The sequence below is a fragment of the Camponotus floridanus genome, unplaced genomic scaffold (genome assembly GCF_003227725.1).
Source record: "Camponotus floridanus strain SB8 unplaced genomic scaffold, Cflo_v7.5 scaffold14, whole genome shotgun sequence".
Classification (NCBI taxonomy): domain Eukaryota; kingdom Metazoa; phylum Arthropoda; class Insecta; order Hymenoptera; family Formicidae; genus Camponotus; species Camponotus floridanus.
The window spans coordinates 2,395,514-2,417,066 of record NW_020229259.1 but is presented as its reverse complement, the minus strand read 5'-3'; the positions used below and the strand labels follow the sequence as shown (position 1 = coordinate 2,417,066).

At 28.6% G+C, this 21,553-nt stretch overlaps 1 protein-coding gene across 9 annotated transcripts in view; it reads right to left on the bottom strand.

The window, feature by feature from the left end:
- Positions 1 to 21,526, bottom strand: part of LOC105256024 (kinase D-interacting substrate of 220 kDa) — a 35,957-nt gene extending 14,431 nt beyond the window's left edge. The window contains exons 1-2 of one of the 9 annotated variants that reach the window (XM_011265645.3): positions 21,352 to 21,526; positions 19,957 to 20,027 (exon numbers count right to left, since the gene is read on the bottom strand). Coding sequence is in view for 7 of the 9 variants with exons in the window: in XM_020029015.2 (XP_019884574.1) it covers positions 84 to 1,409 (1,326 nt within the window). In the remaining 2 variants the exon portion in view is untranslated. Of the gene's footprint in view, positions 1 to 83; positions 1,538 to 2,177; positions 2,361 to 7,463; positions 7,820 to 12,910; positions 13,223 to 18,556; positions 18,716 to 19,956; positions 20,028 to 21,351 lie in introns of those variants that run through there. The other 8 variants (XM_011265642.3, XM_011265640.3, XM_025406326.1 and 5 more) reach the window with 8 other exon arrangements.
- Between the last annotated feature and the right edge of the window lie 27 nt (positions 21,527 to 21,553).

Here is a 21,553-nt window from a genome sequence, read left to right as displayed (position 1 = left end):
TAGCCAGACTCTCACTTCTCAACAGGTTAGCAAAAACGATGATGCCAACAAAAACGACGTGCTCTCCGTAAGTTCACACTAACCCCTTGCGAGTGTCTTCGGATGGCGAAGTTGAACTTGCGGCCAGTGCCATCGGCTGGCGCCGTGAAGGTGATGGTAGGTACATGAATATGCGGGAACACATGATGATGATGGTGATGATGATGATCGTGCTGATAGTGATGATGCAAGTGCTGATGATAGTCCTCGTCGTGCCATCGTATCGTGTCGGGATGCGAGCCGGGTATATGAAGGCGGAGGAATGACTTCAATCCGCGACGCGTTTTACCGATGGAAGTATCGTCGCTGATGGTAGTGGAAGCGGTTGACAAGTTTGATAAAGTAGCACTTCGATGCAAATTACCGTCTCTGTGATCTCCATTCGGTAAGAGGGAGTTCGGCACGCCCGGAATAGCTCCGAGCAAGCTCGGAGCCAGACTGGAGCAAATCGCCGCGTTCGCGATGCTAAACTTCCGGATAGGATTCACGCTAGTCCCGGCTAGGATGTCCTCGAAGGTTGGAAATTGTTGAATGGTCGTGGTGTTCTTCTCGTGGAAGGCGGACTGGCTTAAATCAGCGGTTGTCATCGGTAACGTTGATCTGCGACTATCGTTCTTGCTAGATTTCTCGAGACTATCTTGCGCAGTAGTTGTCACTAAAGGCACTGATTTTATGGCGTGTACTTTTTTGGTATCCGAGTGAGGGTGTTCACCGGTCGACTGCTCTGATGATTTTGGAAAACAAAAGTATTCACTGAATTCTGAAATCTCTGAAGGAATTTCCAACAAATTTGGTGTTAATTGAGAATTTCTTGATTTGTCTATAGTAGCTGAGATCGTGTGAATGTGTGCTTCCTCGATTGAAGGTTCAAATCTTGCCGACGAGTTCTTCGCAATGAAAACCTTGTGCTCGGAGAAGACTTTGTCGGAATCCGCCATCGGTACTGTCAGTTTTTGCGTTTCGATTTTTGAAATCGCTTCGCTATCCTTGTTATAATCTTTTTTTAAAATATGATGCTCTAAAATCGCACATTCATCCGCAGTATTCAAGGTCGACGAAGCTTTCGATCGAAGATCGGAGTTTTCAGACGGCTGTAAGTGTTTAAAAACGCAACTTTGCACACACGATGTAGAAGGCAAAAATTCAGGCTCGGATACAGCTAAGTTTGCGGAAATTTCAGTTTTTGCAATGCTGGACTTTTTGCTAGTTCTTATCGAGCCATCATCAGATGTCTGCGAAAATGTTTTGTTCGATTCTTTTATTAGCGATGCTTCCTTTTCATCTTCCTTCTCGCTGTCTTCTTCATCAAAACTGATGCGGAAGAAAGCTGCCGCGATTTTAATATGCTCATCTTTCTCAGTTTTCCGCATGGCATTCTCTTCTGATTCTCTGTTCAATACGAAAATCGAAAACTGCCTTCATTGGCTGTGAGTGAAAGATATGTATGATCATTGAATTTTTAATAATATTTGACTACACTTTTTATTGTCTAAATACGAATCATTATATGATAACGTATGGATCTAAAATAATCAAAAACCTGCTATTTAAAAAAATATGTGTTAATTTAATGTAGATAAGTAAGTCGATAATCATTTATATCTTTATACAGAATAATTAATTGTTTTTTAATATCAAATTTGTGTAATAAAAGAATGATTGTGTGATAAAAGAATGAAATATGATTTGGTTTAGATTATAAGACATTAAATGTATGTTTCATAACAATTTAGAATAGTCAAATTTTAAAAAATGCAACTTATAATTTTAAAATGTGCATTATGTTAATTCATTAAAAAATAATAAATGTTTAAGTGTATATGTTTCATGGGAATTTTTTAAAACATCTAAAATTATTTTTTCAAAAGGAAAGCTTATTATTTTAATATGCGATAATTTTTTATCTCTTATTAAATTATGTTCGCTATAAACGAGAAAGAAATGGTAATTAACTATAGATCGAAGACTGAAAATAGTAAACAGTTTCGTTCAATTTTTAATACTGCGGGAAAAATTAATCGTTATAATAAAATAAATACTCTCGAGAACAATCTCAATTGATCACATTCAATCCCTGCAATTAACTTGCCCTGAAGAGATCGACCGTAAGATTAATTCTAAGTTATCGATATATATACCGTGAGAAACGGACCCTCGATAGAAGAGGGGTGAGTCGAAGCATCTTTTCCAATTTCGCGTTATTCCTCGTTTGGCGATCCAGCTGATCTGGCTCAGCTGATCCGGCAGCCACTACTTCCCATTGTTCGCGCGACTTTTCTCTTGAGTACAATTGCAAAGAATGTATCGGTCGGTCCAGAACTGCGAGCCACAAGACGCCGACAAATCGTGAACAATATGTGAATACACGCGCGTCATTTATATATCGCGGTGGGATCTCTTTAATGCTCGGGTACATATATACAGTCTGAATCATGTTCGCCGCGGGCTTCGTGCGTAACGGCATATGTTGCGTATCATCACAGTGCCGTACATTCCGAGTTTCCTTGTTCCGTGTTCGGAAATTATTTTTCTTCGTGTGACATATTGCCGATTTCGGTTTAATATCGACATATGCATGTTTAGAACCTTTATTATTATAAAAATAGAATTTATATATATGTAAAATTTAATTTTATATATAATTAAATTGTATGTAATTTAATTAATCTTATATAAAATATAAAAAAAATTAGATTAATATTAGAAAGATAATATAATTAAATTAAAAGCATATAAATTGATTCGATAATATAATTAATTTAAAAGCATATAAATTGATTCGATTATTTCTATTTTTAAATGAAATATTTTTAATAAACCTCATTGTTCAAAAGATTTTATCAAAAATATTTTATCTAAAAAGAGAAATAATCAAATCAATTTATGCTTTTATATATTGTGTTATCTTTTTAATATTATTTCTTAGAATAGCGATGCATAATTGGCGAACACTTATATATCTAATTTTCACAATAGAAACAAAAAGATTTATAGTATTTATTATTTACAGGAAAAATGTTTTACGAATTGAAATAGATCGCCCATTAATTCAATGATGCAAAAGATTGAAAAAAAGTACAAGTTTTTCTTTCCAATACCGTTCATAAATATAATCTATACAGAAGAATAAGTGATGCATGAAATACGTCATTACTTGGAATGCGTATAGAATTGTTCAAGGCAGAGTTCCGGTGGGCGGACCGGATAAAAAAAGAGGTTTTATATAGAATGACATGTATATATATAATGATGTGTTACTGATCTGTAATAATTATGCGGCACAGACATAATTGTAAGCACTTTGTAATCTTCCGCGATTAATCCTACGATTATATATGTTGTGGATTCAGCGCGACGACAGTTTGATTAAACAATTTGTAAACCGTGATAAACTCGCGACGCATTTAAATTGTGATTTTTGTTTAGCTTCGCTTGCAGTAGCGTATCTACTGACCCAATTAAGAGCTCGATTAAGAACACGAATCGATCTTTAATTAATGAGTGCGTGTGTGTGATTAGATTACATGAAATTCTCAGTATCCTACGCATAACCAGATACGTTGCAGATACGTAAATAAATTTCTGTAATTAATGAAGCATTCATTCACTATATTATACAACACGTGTAATCGAAATAGATTCTAGATAAATATAGAAAGTCTGCATCATATGTCACTTATTAGAGAAATATTAAGCAATCAATGAGAGCGTTAAAACGTTAATTGAAAAAAAATATTTGTAAATAATTGATGAATTTTCAATAATATTATAAATCAAAGATATAAGAATAAAATTAAGAAATTTTGTGTTGTATCACAAATACTTAGAATGCGAGCGTACTCTTTTTCTTTCTCTTCCTCTTGAAATAATATATTTCTAATCATAAACAAAATCTTGTTTATTTTATATAATTTTATTTATTTATTTTATTTTTTAAGACTTTTAATATTTCAATGATTTGATATAAATACTATATATTTATAGATTTTTCTAATTATTGTATAATATATTTTTACATATATTATCATATATTATTGCAATTATCCAATTATGTATGTATATATTTTGATATATGTATACTTAATTGTGCTTTTCTTTTGTACTCTAATAATAAATATTGTAAATATTCCATCATAATGATAAGAGAAAAAAAAGATGAAAAGCAAATTGACTACAGAATATTGCTTTACTTTAAACATGGATGTCGCCTTTAACGGCATTCGCCGCGGTTAGTTCTCGCGCTAATCTCAACCAATTAAACTCTCGGTAAACTAATCAATTGTGTGTACGTGGAACCTTTACTAGGCTTCATAAAACGAAACGATACGACGCCATTCGGCAAGACAGTGTCATCATCGCTGCACGGCAAAGAACAATGAGCTACTTACATTCTATTGTTTCTTGTGAAAATTTTCTAATGAAATTTTCTAACAATAAATTACATTTTCTCTAAATACGATAAATTTACGATAAGTTTTAAAATTCCTTCACCTGATTAAACAGATAAACGGCAGAAAAATAATTTTGCTAATGCGGTCGAATTGGTGAATTATGTTTGCGAATGATGATGATATGGAATAGTATTCTAGAAAACAAGTTCACGCACAAGAATCGAGGAAAAATTCGTTATCAAAAAATATTGTCGTAAAAATTTATTTCAGAAACATTAAGAAATTTAGGAGTAATTTTCTAACTCACTTTTTTAAAGAGAATCGAAAAATTTAATTCTATAATTCTAATTTTAACACAAAAATCCTCTTAATAATAATTTTTTCAAGCTTTTAAAAAATTAAATAGATTGTTTAATTATATTGAAAACATAATAACTATTTGGAAATATAATAACTATTGAATTATTATTCTGTGTCATAAGTTTTCAATTCAGATAATCGGTTAATTAAATTGCAAAAGTGCAACATTCGAATATTGAGACATCAACTAAGAAAGCGACGCATCGTCACGCGTATAATAATATAATAGCAATCAATGAATATATGATAGATAACGAAGGACGATCGTAAAATCTGGTAGCAATAATTAATGAAATAGACCGGACAAATCGAATCGTAAAATTTATTATTGCTTGCAGATGCGTCAGTGCAATAGAAATTAATGTGTAAAGATAAATTAAAATTTTCAAAAGAGAATCTTATTATTTTCTTTTAATAATTTTTCTTTAAAATATATAAAAAAATATTTGATATATTTTTATTAATTATCACATCTTCGTAATGTTATCAATTTATTATTATTGCAATCTATTGTGCAGATGCAAATTGATATTATTAGTCTTAATAATCAATAATCCGGAATTTTTATATATGTTTTAAATTACTATATCCATTCATGTGACATTAATAAGATTCCTGTCCCTATCATTGAGACATCGTTGCATATCACGTGTGAAAGATAAATATATCGACAACTAAACGTATATCGGAAACCGATGAAGCATTTATAATTATGTGACAATATATATATATATATGTGTGTGTGTGTGTGTGTGTGTGTGTGTGTGTGTGTGTGTGTGTGTGTGTGTGATGTTCTGTTTTTAACACATGTTATATAATTTAATCCAATGGTATATTATAAATTTGTACAAATAAATTTCTTCATTTCTGGAAATTTTGTCATAAAGAATTTGTATAATATTCTTTTCTTTTACATTTTTACATTAGATTTTAATAAATATAAATTGTAATAAATAAAAAAGTTCATATTCCTCAGAATTAGTCGAATAAATAATTCAGAGGATTTGATATGATGTCACATAATCAATCGTCCTCGATTTGGTACGAGATCAAATTCATTATCGTAAACAGATTATGAACAATTACACCACTTGATTATCAAGTAATGATTATTGCATATTTTATCATGTTTTTAATTAATTGCACGTAATTTATTTGCATTTTATATAAGGGTGTCAATTTTCAAAATTATTTTTCTAGAATCGCATTCAATTAATTATACTAAAATAATTATAATAACTAAAATAATTAAGATTCGACTAAAGATGTTCAAATTATGACAATATTTTTTCCGATAAATAATCATTAATCCAAGACAATATAATTTATTTCAATAAATAAGAGTTACATCTTAGTGTAAAATTATATATATATTATCACATATAAAATGTTTAAAAAGAATTATTTTAAGAAAATACAATTTTAAGTCTCTAAAATATTTTAGATTAAATTTTAAAAAGTTTCTTTTACGTCAAAAAGGAATTTTATTCTATTGGACGGAAGCATTTATTATCGCATATAATTTTGATTCAAAATTTCATCATCCCTCATACAATTTACGTCAAATGCGACAAACATCGTGAACTAAAATATCTAATGTCGTTTATTCTAAGCCGACTAATGCTGTAAACATCGACAAAATAAATACGAAAATAGTATAGTAATTACTATTCGCCAGATGCGTCATGAATTCCACTGATCATTTATGCATGATATTTACTTCAAAAATTTCATAAATTGAAATTTTGCGATGCAATTTACTAATTGTAAGAGACTATGTCTATCACGAATCATTATCAGTTTGCACAAGAAACATCTCTTGAGATCATTAATACTCGTGTCATTTATCTTGAGAAGTATTTCAACCAAATCTTGGCACATTTGTCGTAATAAAGATTGAAAGAGAGGACGGGAGTAATTTCATTCATAAGACTTCGAGTGTTTTCGGAGACTGCGCAATCGAGAAAGTGAATTAATTGAGAAAGTAAATTAATTAGTAAATGAATTAATCAGAGAAAACTGAATTATTCAATAAATTAATTAAGTTTTGTTTTATATGTTGGATACAAAATACTCGCAAAATTTTATTACAAAGATCAAGTAAAAAGAAGTTTTAAATAGTATAATACTATCGAATTTACTATTGAATATATAAATAATATATTATTAAATATTATATTAAAGAATACTTGTCTGATAAAAATATACAAAAATTAATTATATCAAATTATATATGATTTGGATCGATTTACAATAATGGAAAGACATATATATATCAATTGCATGTTTTTGAAATAAACAATAAAGTGATAAAAAGAATCTAATATTTTTTTATAATTTTTATAACTCCTATAGTTTATTTGTAAAAAATTCCTTTAATTTTTTATAAAAGCAATGCATTAAATACTGCAATTGCTCTTCAATTTAAATTTTCGTTGAAAAAATTAAAGATATATCTAAAAATATATCGTGATAAAAATTTTTTCGTGATAAAATTTTATACAAATCTTATATATCGTATAAAAATTTTATACTTTTTTATTTTGTCTTATTATATTATATACTTTTTATGTTATTCTATAGTTTATGTAAAAAGATATATATATATATATATATATATTTAATAAAAATTGTTCTGATAAGAATTCATCATATATATTAAAAGCTAGCTACCTGTATGCTCCTGTTCCAAAATGATTGAATAGCTTGTTGACATGTCGAGGAAAGGGACCCGTAAGTTCTGTTAGATAGCGTCGACAAAGACGAGAAAGATGCATTTCGTCGATTATTCAAAAGACTCATTCTTTCCTTTTTATATTCCATGGAACAAGAATCGGTATGGGATTCACTCATGCTCCAATTAGTCGCGATTATGTATAATTAAGATAATCAGTCTTAAATCAGTTTAAATACGTGCATTTATCCATGTTCTTTCTCAATCATATCTTGTAATATTGGCGTAAGATATAAAGTATAATGAGAGCAATTAAGGGTGAGGGGGGGGGGAAGAGAATATTACATTATATACATGGCTTTAATGTTTCTGGTCATAGATATACGTGGTGTGCAAACAGTTCGTTTTGAGTCCGATCGGACATGCATGTTGAATGTAAAATGATCGTTTTATCCAGGAAAATATCGCACGTTTTGTTATATGAGTTACTTGATTCGTTGTTACGATCATGTTTCGCCGACGTTTCATGCATTCGTCGAATGGAAGCGATTGAAATTAGGTATGGGCAGAGTGTCCAAGGTTGTATAACACGTGTCGTCCACGATTATTCATGCTTATATTGTATGGTAAATTTCCAGGACACATGACTCTGAATAGTTTGTCACACTGCAATTCGCTGACCATGTTATTAGACATACTCATTATGAAATAAAAACTGCACGAACGACACCGAATACAGCACAATCCAAATAATTCCTTCGTGATAACTTATTATTTTTTTTTAGGATGAACTATTATTTTGCAATCACGAGTCCGTTTAGTCACACAAAAAACGCATAAAATAACGTATATGTAGAAAAATGTGTTGAATAAATTGCTTTGTTTTCAAGAACTGCACATCTTTGTCGTATGCCTTATCACACTTCCCAACACACTCCTGCATCATGATGTATAACTTGGTCGGAAAGATAAACTTGATCTACGGTGCAGCTTTCTGTCGTTGCAAAAATTCGTCGAGAGACTCTCTGAAAAGCCTCGAAATGTTCGTTTCGTAGATAACAAAGAAGAACTCGTCTTTGTTTCCGTTTCAGGCTGTATTCTATCTCTGAAGAATGCTGCTAAGGGTCACGAGGGATAAACTCTGGAAAGACTTTCCCGTCTCTCTTACGCAGAAAACTGTGATCTTTCGATACGACGTTTGCGATGTGATGAATCATTAATTATCACGTACAAATAACATTATCACACTTGCATATGCGGATATAAATAAGCGATTTAAAAGTAAATAAATAGCGATTGAGAAAAATCTCTGTTGATTACGATTACAGTGATGATTTTCACGACCTCTCGTAAATCAACGTCCGTGAAAGGAATGAAAGGATGAAATGATACTCTAAATGAGCCACTGTCGACAAGATACAAGAGCTAAAGCGAACATTTGTATAACCAGTTATCAATGCGTCATGACTACGATATGTTTGATAAGATGTGGTCATTTTCAAGATATCTTATCTTGAAATAGATGGCGGCTGTAGAAGGAGAGAATTAAGATATAAATTTATATATAATATCAATAGATATATAATATCTTAAAAATAAGAAAAGTACAATTTGAACAATCTCTTAAAAATATCACATATTATATAATAAATATATTATATATTATATATATAATTTTTTAAATATTTGTATAATTTTTAATATTTTATATATAAATATATTAATATTACAAAATTTTTAGAAAACAAAAGATATTTCCAATTTTTTCCTTTTAAAAATACAATAATAAATTATTTAATATCTTTTTTAATAAAATTTAAATAAAATATTGGAACATTCTCACATAATTAATTAATTTCTATAAATTTATATTTTTCTTTTGTTAAAATTAAATGAAACGTATCTGCATATCTTGAATGCAGTAATAAAAAAAATAAAGATATAGAAATAAAGTTATAGATATGTGTATTTACATATATGTGAACAAAATAATATATGATAATTAATAAATTTTTATATCATAATTCTCATTTCTTTAAAGAATTCTTAATTGTATATTATTAACTTAATTGTATATTATTAACAATGATACGGGTTTTTGAATTATCATGATTCGTCAAGATAACAAAATGCATATTACGTATTCAGATTTCCTATCTTTTAACATTGATGAAGATACTGCTAAAGATATCTCTGGCAATGTATCAATGGCTACCATGAATATGCATCATGATTCATGGCACTATTAGTGAAATTCCACAATTAGTTTCGCTCGCGATTTGAATGACAGATTTATTGTCTTGTCGTGACATGAATGAAACTTCCTAATCGATCAACCGTGAGATATGCTTTTTGTATCATTTCTTATAAAGAAATGTTATCGTTTTTTGAGCATCCTGTCACGTCAAAGATTGACGGATGTATAAAATCGCGAAAAAAGATATCCCGTTATTCGCGAAACAAGATATCCCGTCTTCCATAACTTACATCCAATTCACATTTTTGGCAGCAATTGTGAATAACTAATGCCTATCATGATTTAACACATAAATATTTAAAAAATGCTGGTTTAATTATACAATGATATAATATGCTAGATTGATGACTATTAATATTTGATTAGAATTATCATTAGTCTTATCAATTCTTTTTAATAAAATATTTGACTTTATAATAAAAATTTATGAAAATAAAATCAAAAAGAGAAATTTAAATTGACTATCCCAAAATATTAATTTCGTTTAAAAATTATAGAAAAAAATTTGACTATTTGAAATAGAGATAGAAAAGAAGTGATATTGTAAAAAACGAAAATATTATTCGGTTTAAAAAAGTGTATCTCATTCTCTTAAAATAATAAAAAATTGTTATTTCTATCAGTATTATATATAAATAATCAAAATACCTTATATCTAATAATCAACAAAAAAATTAATCGCTACTTAAGAGACAAAGTTGCATTGCAGTCTCATTTATTTTAGCACTAATCAGAATAATAATTAGCAATAGTAATACTAAAAGACAGAATATTTTTAGACAACCTATGTGATGAGTCGTTTCGATTAGTTGAAAATAATTTTAATTAGAATAACCATTCGCGCAATCATCTAAACCGGATATCCTGAATCATGTGCAAACATAGCCACGACCTATTTTGTCTAACGCCGATAGATGATGATAATGAGAGATTTGGCAAGGCCATCGGTATCTTTGAAAAGAACGGAGACACATTAATCAGCGTCGCACCCAAAATTTGTGGCGTACGCGCGTTGGCACAAAAACCTTGGGGATAACTGAAAATAAACTTGCAGCTGCATAATTGCGAGAAGACTGATGCACTATGCGAGTGCAACTGATGAATGCATGAGAACAATACAACGATGTGCAGTATTGTTTTCATTTGCGTGATAAACTTATTATATAAATAATAAATTATACTTGTGTTTGTTCTATGCTTATAATTAACATCATAAAATTTTCAAGTAAAATAATATACTGATACTATTATATTTGCATTTTTATCACGTCTTTTGTATTTTTAATGTCGAATATAATTTAAAAAATGCAATTATATTCTGATCTTATTATACTCGTATTTAACGTATTAAATTTACGTATTTAACGTACATCTCTTCTCTTCATATAAAATAATATTTAATTCACAATTCATTATCTCTATTATAATAAAAAAAATTATGCATCTCAATTTGTATATACTTGACATAGAGATAAAAAAAAATCATGTAATTTCTAAGATTTTTGGAGAAATGATTTTCTGATTGTTTAGAAAAATAAAGGAATAAAGAAATAAACTTTTAATTAAATTTAATAAAGAATAAATTATTTTAATTTAATAAAAAATAATAATTTTTTTTTATATTGAATAATATAAAACAAAAAAAAATTCGCAAATGGATTAAATTAAAAAATAAAAATATAAAGAATACGTATCTCGTTGCGAAAAAAAATATCAGCCGAAAATATAGCTATAAATAATAAATTGAAAATTTTTAATGACAAGAGAGAGAGAGAGTATGTGTGTTTTTGATTCGTGTGAGAGATTTGAATTTATGAAATTTAATATAAAATTGAATAATAATTTTTAATAATAATTTTACGAGAGAATAAGCATTTTGAACATCGCAAATTTTACAATGAAATAAGCGGTTTTTCATAAATCAGTTAAAATAATGTAAAAATACATTGATCATGTAGAGCGGATTTTGTTAATACAAAATTTGCGCAATTTGCACAATTAATGGCTTCTATCATAAATGCATAAATTTTATGAATTTGATTCTTTTGAATTTAATAATGTAGGGAATGAACTGAAAGATCACTATTATCTGGAAATGATATAATCATATAGGAATATAAAATCAAATATTATTAAAAAGTGACTATTTCTTTACATCATTTGCAATACTTTCTTTTAAATAAATAATTAATAATATATGATCTAATTATTAGTCTAATTAATAGTCACCAAAAATAATAATATACTTTGAAAATATGAATGACACGTTTATATAGCATTTAAATCCTAAAAAATATTAAAATTAAGTATCTATTTTATAATTAATTTTCTACGAGTCACAAAAACTATGAATATGTTCTTCTGTAGTAATCAGGCTAAAATTACAATAAGAAATTAATTTTGACGAGAAATTTAAATATGCGCGTAGCAGAAGAAATTTTTATTACATTATTCTTTGATTTATAACAAAAGCGCGAAATGTAATGCAAGGGTGTCAGTTGCGATGAGAGATACTGCGAGTCGAGTGAGTTTTGAATTGTCGCGTTCTCCCTGTTGAAAATACACTGCCAAACGGAAGAACTCTACGTGACTTTGCACGATAATATGAATGACGTAGTTTTGACCCATTCAGCACCAGACTAGAAAATAGGTCAGTCAGAAAATGCGTGAAATAATATTTGCAGCCATCTCGTCGTCGCCAACGTATTTATCACACGCTACGATTTATTTCAGTGCATAATAATAATTTTAATAAATGCGTGAAAATCGTGATAATAGAAGAAATCATAGTAAAGATTGATTATTTTTTTTTAATCTTTCGTTATTATAAAAGTCTGTTAATAAGATTCACATTCGTGGGAAAATTCTCTGTGTACATATTTTGTGTATGTTCTCCTGTATAAAGAAAAAAGTATTATTTTGCATACAAGTTGCTATAATATTCTATATACTTTGTATCTTTAAAAATGCAAATTCCCAATAACATTTAACAATTTTAATATTTAATAATTTTATTTTTCAGTAACATATTTTAATTTTTGACAGATTTCTCCTTAAAATAGATCTCTATAATATTGTATCCTCAAAAATCCAAATGAATTTGAATATAATTTTTATTTTGTGACAAATATATCTAGTAATAGTACATCGGGAAACAAATAATCACGGAATATTTTCCTACAAAGTTACCTCATGAAACCGATGTTCTAGACGATGCACGATGTTTTGAGGCCGTCCTTTCAACAGGGAAAATTGATTTCTGCGACATTCTGCCGTCCTAGTAACGTGCCTGTAAGTCTTGTCAGACAGCACTTTGGTCTTCGATTGCAGATGTGACATATTTTGTAATTTACAATTTTTCAACAAACTATTCGAGTCTCGTTCAACAAGCGAAAGATTCATTCACCACTTGTAATCGTCTCGAAAATGACTCGACGAATATAGTCCACTTAAATTTGCACTGTTTACGTATTATAAATAAACTTTAATTTTGGTATTTTCGATGAAACGAAAAGAGCTATTCTTGATATATAATTTTATAATGTTTTACGTTGACCGCGCTTTAATAATAATGTTGCATCACGTTACAAACGTTCACCTTAGTTAACTCTCATAATTGTAAATTAATTGCGTATTTGTTGAGGCGGAATTTAGCAACGCTCGCATCATGTCATGTCGAGCCAAGTTGAATCTCAAAATTGTGGTTTTCTTCATAACAACGAACGCAGACTAATCGTTTGTTGTATCCGTTTCCTTGACTTACTCTCTTCTCGGTAATCTCAAGGCTACGGGGATATGCTTTAAAGCGCGGTATGTGCGATATACTGTCTTGTTGTATGCTAACATTTATAATTATCCGATAATTCGTAATCGCACACGAATATCTCAATTGTATAAAATTGCAACTGACAAATTTTTAAAAATCGGAGATATAAAAAATACCAATTTTTATTCATGAAAATCAACTAATCATCATCTAAAAAGCAGATTTCAATCATGATTAATACTGACAGATGATTAATTATATTTAAATATAGTATCACTTATTTTTTTAGTTAACTATTAGCTAATCAAACTTTATTCTTTCTCATGAAATTAATATAAATTTAATTTAATAACAATTTCTTATTATTTACGCTATTATATTGGGGTGAAATATAGATAAAATATATATAAATGATGATATATAAACGATGTATAAATATTTCACTGATGGAATGATAAGCCTAAGTCCGCTCTTAAACTAATATCACATCTGCTTTTAAAATAATAAGAGCAATATGTTTTTTGAAAAATCATATGATAATTATATTATATAACAAAAATTATATAATAAAATTATATTATATTAAATTATGTACATTTTTCATATGTTTATTATTTTCATTTTCAGATATATCGAATTGTTAAAAAATCAAGGCAAGTCATATTGCCATATTTGCGAAAGATCATCGACAGGATTTCTTACAGAGATTACTGTGGGAGATAGCAATAAAGATAGCAATTCTTACCATAGAGTAATAAAAAACAATACTACTTTTTACGACTCACATATATGGTCTTGATAACGAATAACGTTTTCTACATCGCACAATAATCACTTTTAATGATAATAATTACTTCTGATATTATATATGTATAGTCGAAATCTTCGCATTTTAGATATGAAAAAAATTACCAATTATTATTCGAACGATCGATACCGTATACATTTCAATTTCGATAACTCGCACAACGATACTGATGAATTAAGAATCGGCGTAATAATCTTGAAGCAGAATTATCCGGAATAAAAAGCACAAACGATCATGTGAGAGGATTGATAAATCAGCTGATTCACGTACTATAAAAATTTGCGTTCTTTCGCTGCTGCGTTATCACGAGAAAAATGGATATAAATGTGCACGTGTGAGCATGTTTGTTAATATTTTTGTATACATAATATATCTACATTTTTGTCGGTTATTTTATCATTTTAACTCGATACATATATATCGCATATTTTTAAATATCTGATAAGCAATCGCTACATCTGATTCAACAAAATATGCAAAATATTTTTGATCAATCTATAAATTACTGATAAAAGTTAGAATCAAGAACTAAATTGAATGAAATATTAAAAATATCTTAAATTATATATATTATAAAATTTAATAATTAATTTAAGAAGTAACTATTTATAAATATTTCGAGTTATTGTGGATTGTATTCTATAGTAATGCTAACTGTATGAATTAGCGTTGACTAATTTTTTCAAGATCGCGAAAATTAAACGAGACAATGAGCGTCATTTTAACGTAAGCGATATAGTCGTATTAATATGAATTACTTATATAATATCTTAGGAATCAAGAATAATTTTTCTCAAAATTATTTTCTTTATAATTTTCATATTGCATAAGCACTTAATTAAAGAGGAAAGCAAAAAAAATGAAATTTGTTTAAGAAATGGATTTAATTAAGAATGATTTCTTCGAATAATTCAATTTTATTTTAACGTGTGAAATCAAAGAACAAATTTCACATATTAAAGGCATTGACATCTTTGTTGGTTCGCGTGCCGCGAATTATTTTCGCACTATCGAGTGTTTCACGAGAAGTAAATCGGGTGAATTCAGGTCGCGAATATAGGGCAGGAAAACGATCGAACAGTACGAGAAGTCCAAGGTACAAGAAATGTAGAAACTCGCACTGATGATTTGCAAATAATATCCTTGCGATAACGCTAAACGCTTAGACATTTAACATCGTTTTTGTTAAAATTTACGTAACAGTGTTTCCTATTGTCTATTCCATTGAACTATTTCCTCCAAAAAAACTGTTAAAAATCAATTTGAATATAATTTAACTTAAAATTTTTAGCAAAATATCCTAACTAAATCTAATAATTGCATTAAACAAAATTAATAACTTTCAAATTTACAGAATTATACATAACTTTAAGACTTATCTTTCCATCAAAAAAAATATTTGGTGAACATTAATAAAAGTTTATTAATTAAAAAATAACTTATTTACAAAAAACTCAATTAAAAATTTATATTTTTAGAGTGAAAATTTTATAAATAATGATTAAATATCTTTCAATTATCGTAGCAGCAAATAGGAATCAAAATGCAGATTTACCCTCTTTATTTAAAAGCTGTAGAAATTATCATGAAAACTTTCATCGCTAATTAAAAAAAGGGTGCAATAAAATAGTCGTCACGGTAAAGTAGATCGAGGTCAAGGATCGAAGACTTAGGCTTTTGATCACTCATTAAATGCGTGAAATAGTTAAGTCACATCATTACTTTGTCATCATTTACAATCGTCACGACTGTCACGATTCTTGGTATCATTTTGCGAAACATCACGAACTACAAAATCGAAAGACAAAAATCGACGAGAATGTTCTTCTTAAATGATTAGTCATTCACATCCATATGATCATTGGAATTCCCCTGATTTTAAACAAGTCTTACAAATATTTTTTTTTACGATGCACATTATCATAGAGAATTCATTATTATAAATTATTTCATTATTACATATATTTTTATGAATGTGTATGTGAATAAAAAATATGTAGTCTCATTAACAAGAAAAAAAAACATTAAAAATTGTATATATTAAATTTTATTTTTAGAAAAAGTTCACTGAAATGTCATAAGAATATATATTAAATTTTATATATATATATATATATATATATATATATATATATATATATTAAATTTTACTTTTAGAAAAAGTTCACTGAGGATGTCACAAGAATATATATTAAATTTTTTGCTTTTAGAAAAAGTTCACTGATGTCACAAGAATATATTACTGCACACGTTGATAAATATATAATTTTATTAATCTTTCATTAACTTTTATTAATTTTTAATTCTTTAAATTCATTTCTTTTAAAATTAAAAAAAAATAATATTTATTCTCCACTTTTTCTTTTTATAAGTCACCAATTGCAAAAATTCCTCAATAAATAACATGCAAATATTTTTCGCGCACTATATGGCAAGCTATTTCGTCTGCATTTTCGCGTAAAATTCAGATTAGTCATAACGAAAAAGAACGGATTGATGACGATATCTCGATCGTGCGGTTGACCCGCTCGGCTTGGTTTGCACGAGACCGAGTGGCGCACATCCTTCGCGTACTGCGGCCAAGAGAACAATTGACCGAGGCAACAACACCTGACACTCGCGTGTGGGCGATTCATCCACGTGGTCGGCCCATTCGCCAGGTGTTGCGAGAAAAGAGAGGGAAATACCGCGATACTGACAATGAGATATGCCGACGACGTCATCTCATCGTGTAGGAGTGTAAGGAAATATAAAAAAAAAGTGTCGGCTCCTTTTACCTTTGTTTAAATGTCATAAGCACTTTATGTGCTAAAATATGTATTGAGATAAGATTGCATTTAATATCAATAAAATAAGAATCTTTTGTTATTTGTGATAAATTTGCGGTGAGAATACTAATTATATAGCATCTACATTGTATTTAATTTTAAATTTTAAATTTTGATAAATATGGAGATAAAGTTTTTAGTATTAATAAGAGAATAATTTTTTTTAGCTGTATTAAAAATATGGATTGCTACGTGTAAAATCTAAGTTTTATGACTTTTTACTTTAATAAATATCACAAATAACTTAACTGTAATATAATAAAAAAATATATATATAAATACATTAATTGTTAAACATATAAAATGTAATAAATAAAAAATACTATCGATTTGAGAAATTATCTATATAAAATACTGTATATATACTCTATTCTTTCTTTCTCTCAATGTTTTTAGTATCTTATCTTGAAAATAATTTTAAACATATTTACATTCACAAGATTATTTATTATTAGAGAGATTTTATTTCAAAATCAAAGTTTTCGAGCTGTGATTATTTATTCCATAATTCCATCACTAATATCGATAACGAGAATTGCGCGCCCACCAGAAGTACAAACAGCTGATCATTGAATACATCAGCTGTGCTAGACTAAACAAATGTCACATTTAACACATTGTAACATTACCGACTTATATTTACAGGGAGAATGGATAACGATGGATGCCATGAATGTCTGTCAGTCTGTTTATAAGAGTTAATGTCAGAAATAAGTTGTCTGAATAAAGAAAAAAAAGAAAGACTAAATTTTGCCAAAGCGCAGACAGTACTATTGACAATAGTAATTTTTTTTTGTAATATATATATATATATATATATATATATATATATATAACATGCAAGAAAAAATAGAGTTGATCAGCATTATAAGAGTCTAACATTAACTGTTTTCAATTACAAATTTTAAAAAGTATGATCCAGCAGTTTTGAAACATACAAACAATAACAGGCGAGATGTATACATAATTTTTGTCAAGGGTATTATTTGTTATTCACAAGGACGTTATTTTTTTCGCATGATACGGTATAATTTTAAATTAATAATTGCAAATTGCCATACTTAGAAGAATATTAGATAATCTAAGTTTTATAATAATAGTAATAATAGCAAACTCTCTCTGTCTCTCTCTCTTATACATGCGATATGTGAAAAATGCATAGGTCAATGATTCACATTTGATTTATTTATCTTCTAATAACGGAAATACGTGGAAAGATACATACATGAAACGATGTTCTGTAACTGCCGTGGTAAAGTTTAATATCATTTTTTTCCAAGATAACGATCTTAATTAAGAGAATTTGATATGTAACTATTGAGAAACAAACTTAGATGCATTAATTATTCTTGTATCTTAATTATAATAATTTCTATCTTCATCTACCTTGGTTTATAACTATTTTAAATATTATCAATTTCGAAACTATTTACCGTAATAGAACCATGAGAGAACCATGATTTAGGATTCCAAGATTTCCGTTTCGGAGATGTACCATTATCCTGAGATTTGGATCTGGAGAGTGATACGTCTTCGTGCGACATTCTTGACGAATGAATTTATATTATCAATTCGCTAATTTTGACGACCGCTAAAGTCGTACCTTTCGGTTTATATTTACATGTGATCGTTCGACAAATGTTGTCGTATTCGGCTCTTGCGTATATTCGTATAAACCAGCGGTTCTCAAATTATCCTCCGGTAATATAAAAGCCACAAGAAATAATTTATGAACAATCATAGTACGACTAAAAACTAGATAATTCGTCTAAAGATATTTCTTCCTTGCGCTCATAATAATAATTTATAATAATTTAATGTTTAAACATAAAATTTTATAATATATATATAATTTTTGTTATAGTAATATTTTTTCTATGTGTGCGTAATATGTGAAATATGGTTTTAATCGATAATTTCTATTATTTTTTATCTTTAGATATTTATACGATTAATAAATATTATTAAGTGATAATCAAAGCTATTAATTTACACCCGTTAATTCTGCTACCATTTTTAATTATAATGTTTGTGCGAATGTAAAAATTGAATTCGACATTTCGCATTTGATGCACATAGATTAATCGATGCAATACGAATCGAGTAATACTCGTGTAGATACATGCTTATTGGCGATCATTCTCATCGATTTAATACATCACCGATTGAAGAGCACACATCAATTGTGTTATGTAATTTTCTTGGAACTTATCTACATTCAATGTGTATGCAATCGATATATCATGCGGCGCGTGTAACCGTCTCCACGTGGACAAATTGCGATCGTATAAATACAAACACTAATTTCACCTTTGAGACTCATCAATTTAATTGAACCTTTTAATAGCGCGTATTGTCCGGCGATGCAATTATACGATACATGAACATTGATTATGTATCAACAATCACGCAAGTAAAAATCCATTACTCGATTAATTTGATTATATCAAAAAAATGTATGTTCTGTGGTATATTATCTTATAGCAGTATTAAATAGTTATTTAATAGGTATAATAATAGGTTATTTAATAGGTTATTTAATAGGTTATTTAATAGGTATTTATAATATTTATATTAATGATTATTTAATATTTATCATATTAAATCTTATCTGTGTGTAGAAACTATGAAATGAAAAATTCTTTATCGATTCTCAATATCGATTCATAAAAATTCTTTACCGATTCTCAATATCGATTCAGGATGTATGCGATGTTCCGGATGTTATCAAGATAACAAATAGAGCTGATAAAACACAATCGCTTTGCTTTCGCTTTGCGTGATATCGAATTTACATACCGATCAGACGAGTAATGAAAAAATAACGACTTACCAATTAAAATGAAAGATCGTTCTCTTGGGAAATCCGATATCGTCATGAATAAAAGTCACTTTCGCGTGGACCTGAAACATCAAACAAGCGAAAGATAAAATAGTTGTTCAAAAATTTATATTCTATATAATATACGGAAATAATATATACATAGATTGTAATTTTGTCTCCACATTTGTGCAAATAATACGTTCTCTGTCGCGTAGACCATAAACGCCTCATGTTGAATTTTTTGTTCAGATTGTTTCATATTTTTGCTATTAGTATAAAAATGTAACGTTATCATAAAATATTTTAAAATTATTGTATTGTAAAAGTATTGATGTCTAAGTATATAATGTCGTTATCATAGGGAATATATATCTCATGTTGTAGCAATTTATCTAATCTTAAGTATTCTTTCATTTCAAGTTTCATATGTCACGAGGTTATTATTATCACATCGTTCATTGTCGAAATCTAACAAGCATTTGATTACAATCGTATGACATATATTAATATATAATCAGAGTATTATGATAATATTTATTTTGATTAAAAGTGTCAAATATATAGAAAATTATACGAGTACATAAAATATACATTTATAGAATGATCACCATAATTATATATATAACATATATCTAATTCCCACATATATCTAATCTCCTTTTTTCTCAGCTTATGGCAGGTTTTTTTGTTTAATTTGTTTGTCAAACGTTACATTTTCTTTATGGATAATAATTATTTGTGTAAATCTTATAAATATTATAAGATTGCACAAATATTTATTTATAAAAAAAAAATCTTATAAATATTATAAATATTATATATACGTTATAAGCAAAATTATTTCAACAATATATATTCGACTCGAGCGATTTGAACGGAAAGTTCAAAATCGGTCAGCATAGAATGTATCATAAATATTTTATGATATTTGCATATAGAAAAATATTGATTCGTATAATTTTTCTTGTCACTAAAAAATTCAAAAGATTTTGCGCCAAGTTGTTGGAAAAATAATCGACACGAATATGACTTAAATTCCACATCTATTACATTAATCGAATTACACATCAACGAAAGTTTCTACGAATAATAAGATACTTCCTTTTACATACAGGTATCCCATAATCGAAAATGACATGTCACTAACGAAGGCGATGAGACTTTCTGTCATCGCAACGTTAATAATCCGATTATTTATAATGCATTTTTAATCTTAAAGAAGAAAATTAGAAATATGTATAATTAAATATCCACGAACCAAGGTAACCGCGCGTTTCTGGGAAAACATACGTGTAGACGTATATGCGTATGTGTGTGCGTACGTACGCACGCTTGAATCATTACGATTCCCATCATCACAAAGGAATATCGTCGCGGAATGGAGATTCCTAATCCTAACCTCACCTGGGAGGATTCCGCTATTTTCCGAAGTCCTCCGCGCTCGAACCGGCGATAGCGTCAATTTACATATGTTACATAAGCACCGCTCTCACTCGCGATTACATTTTATTAATGTCGCAAGATCGCGGCGAACGAAAAAAAACAACGCGTGCCCATTAAAACAAGGAGAATACAGAACGCGAAGATACTCGCTTCCTTCGTTTCT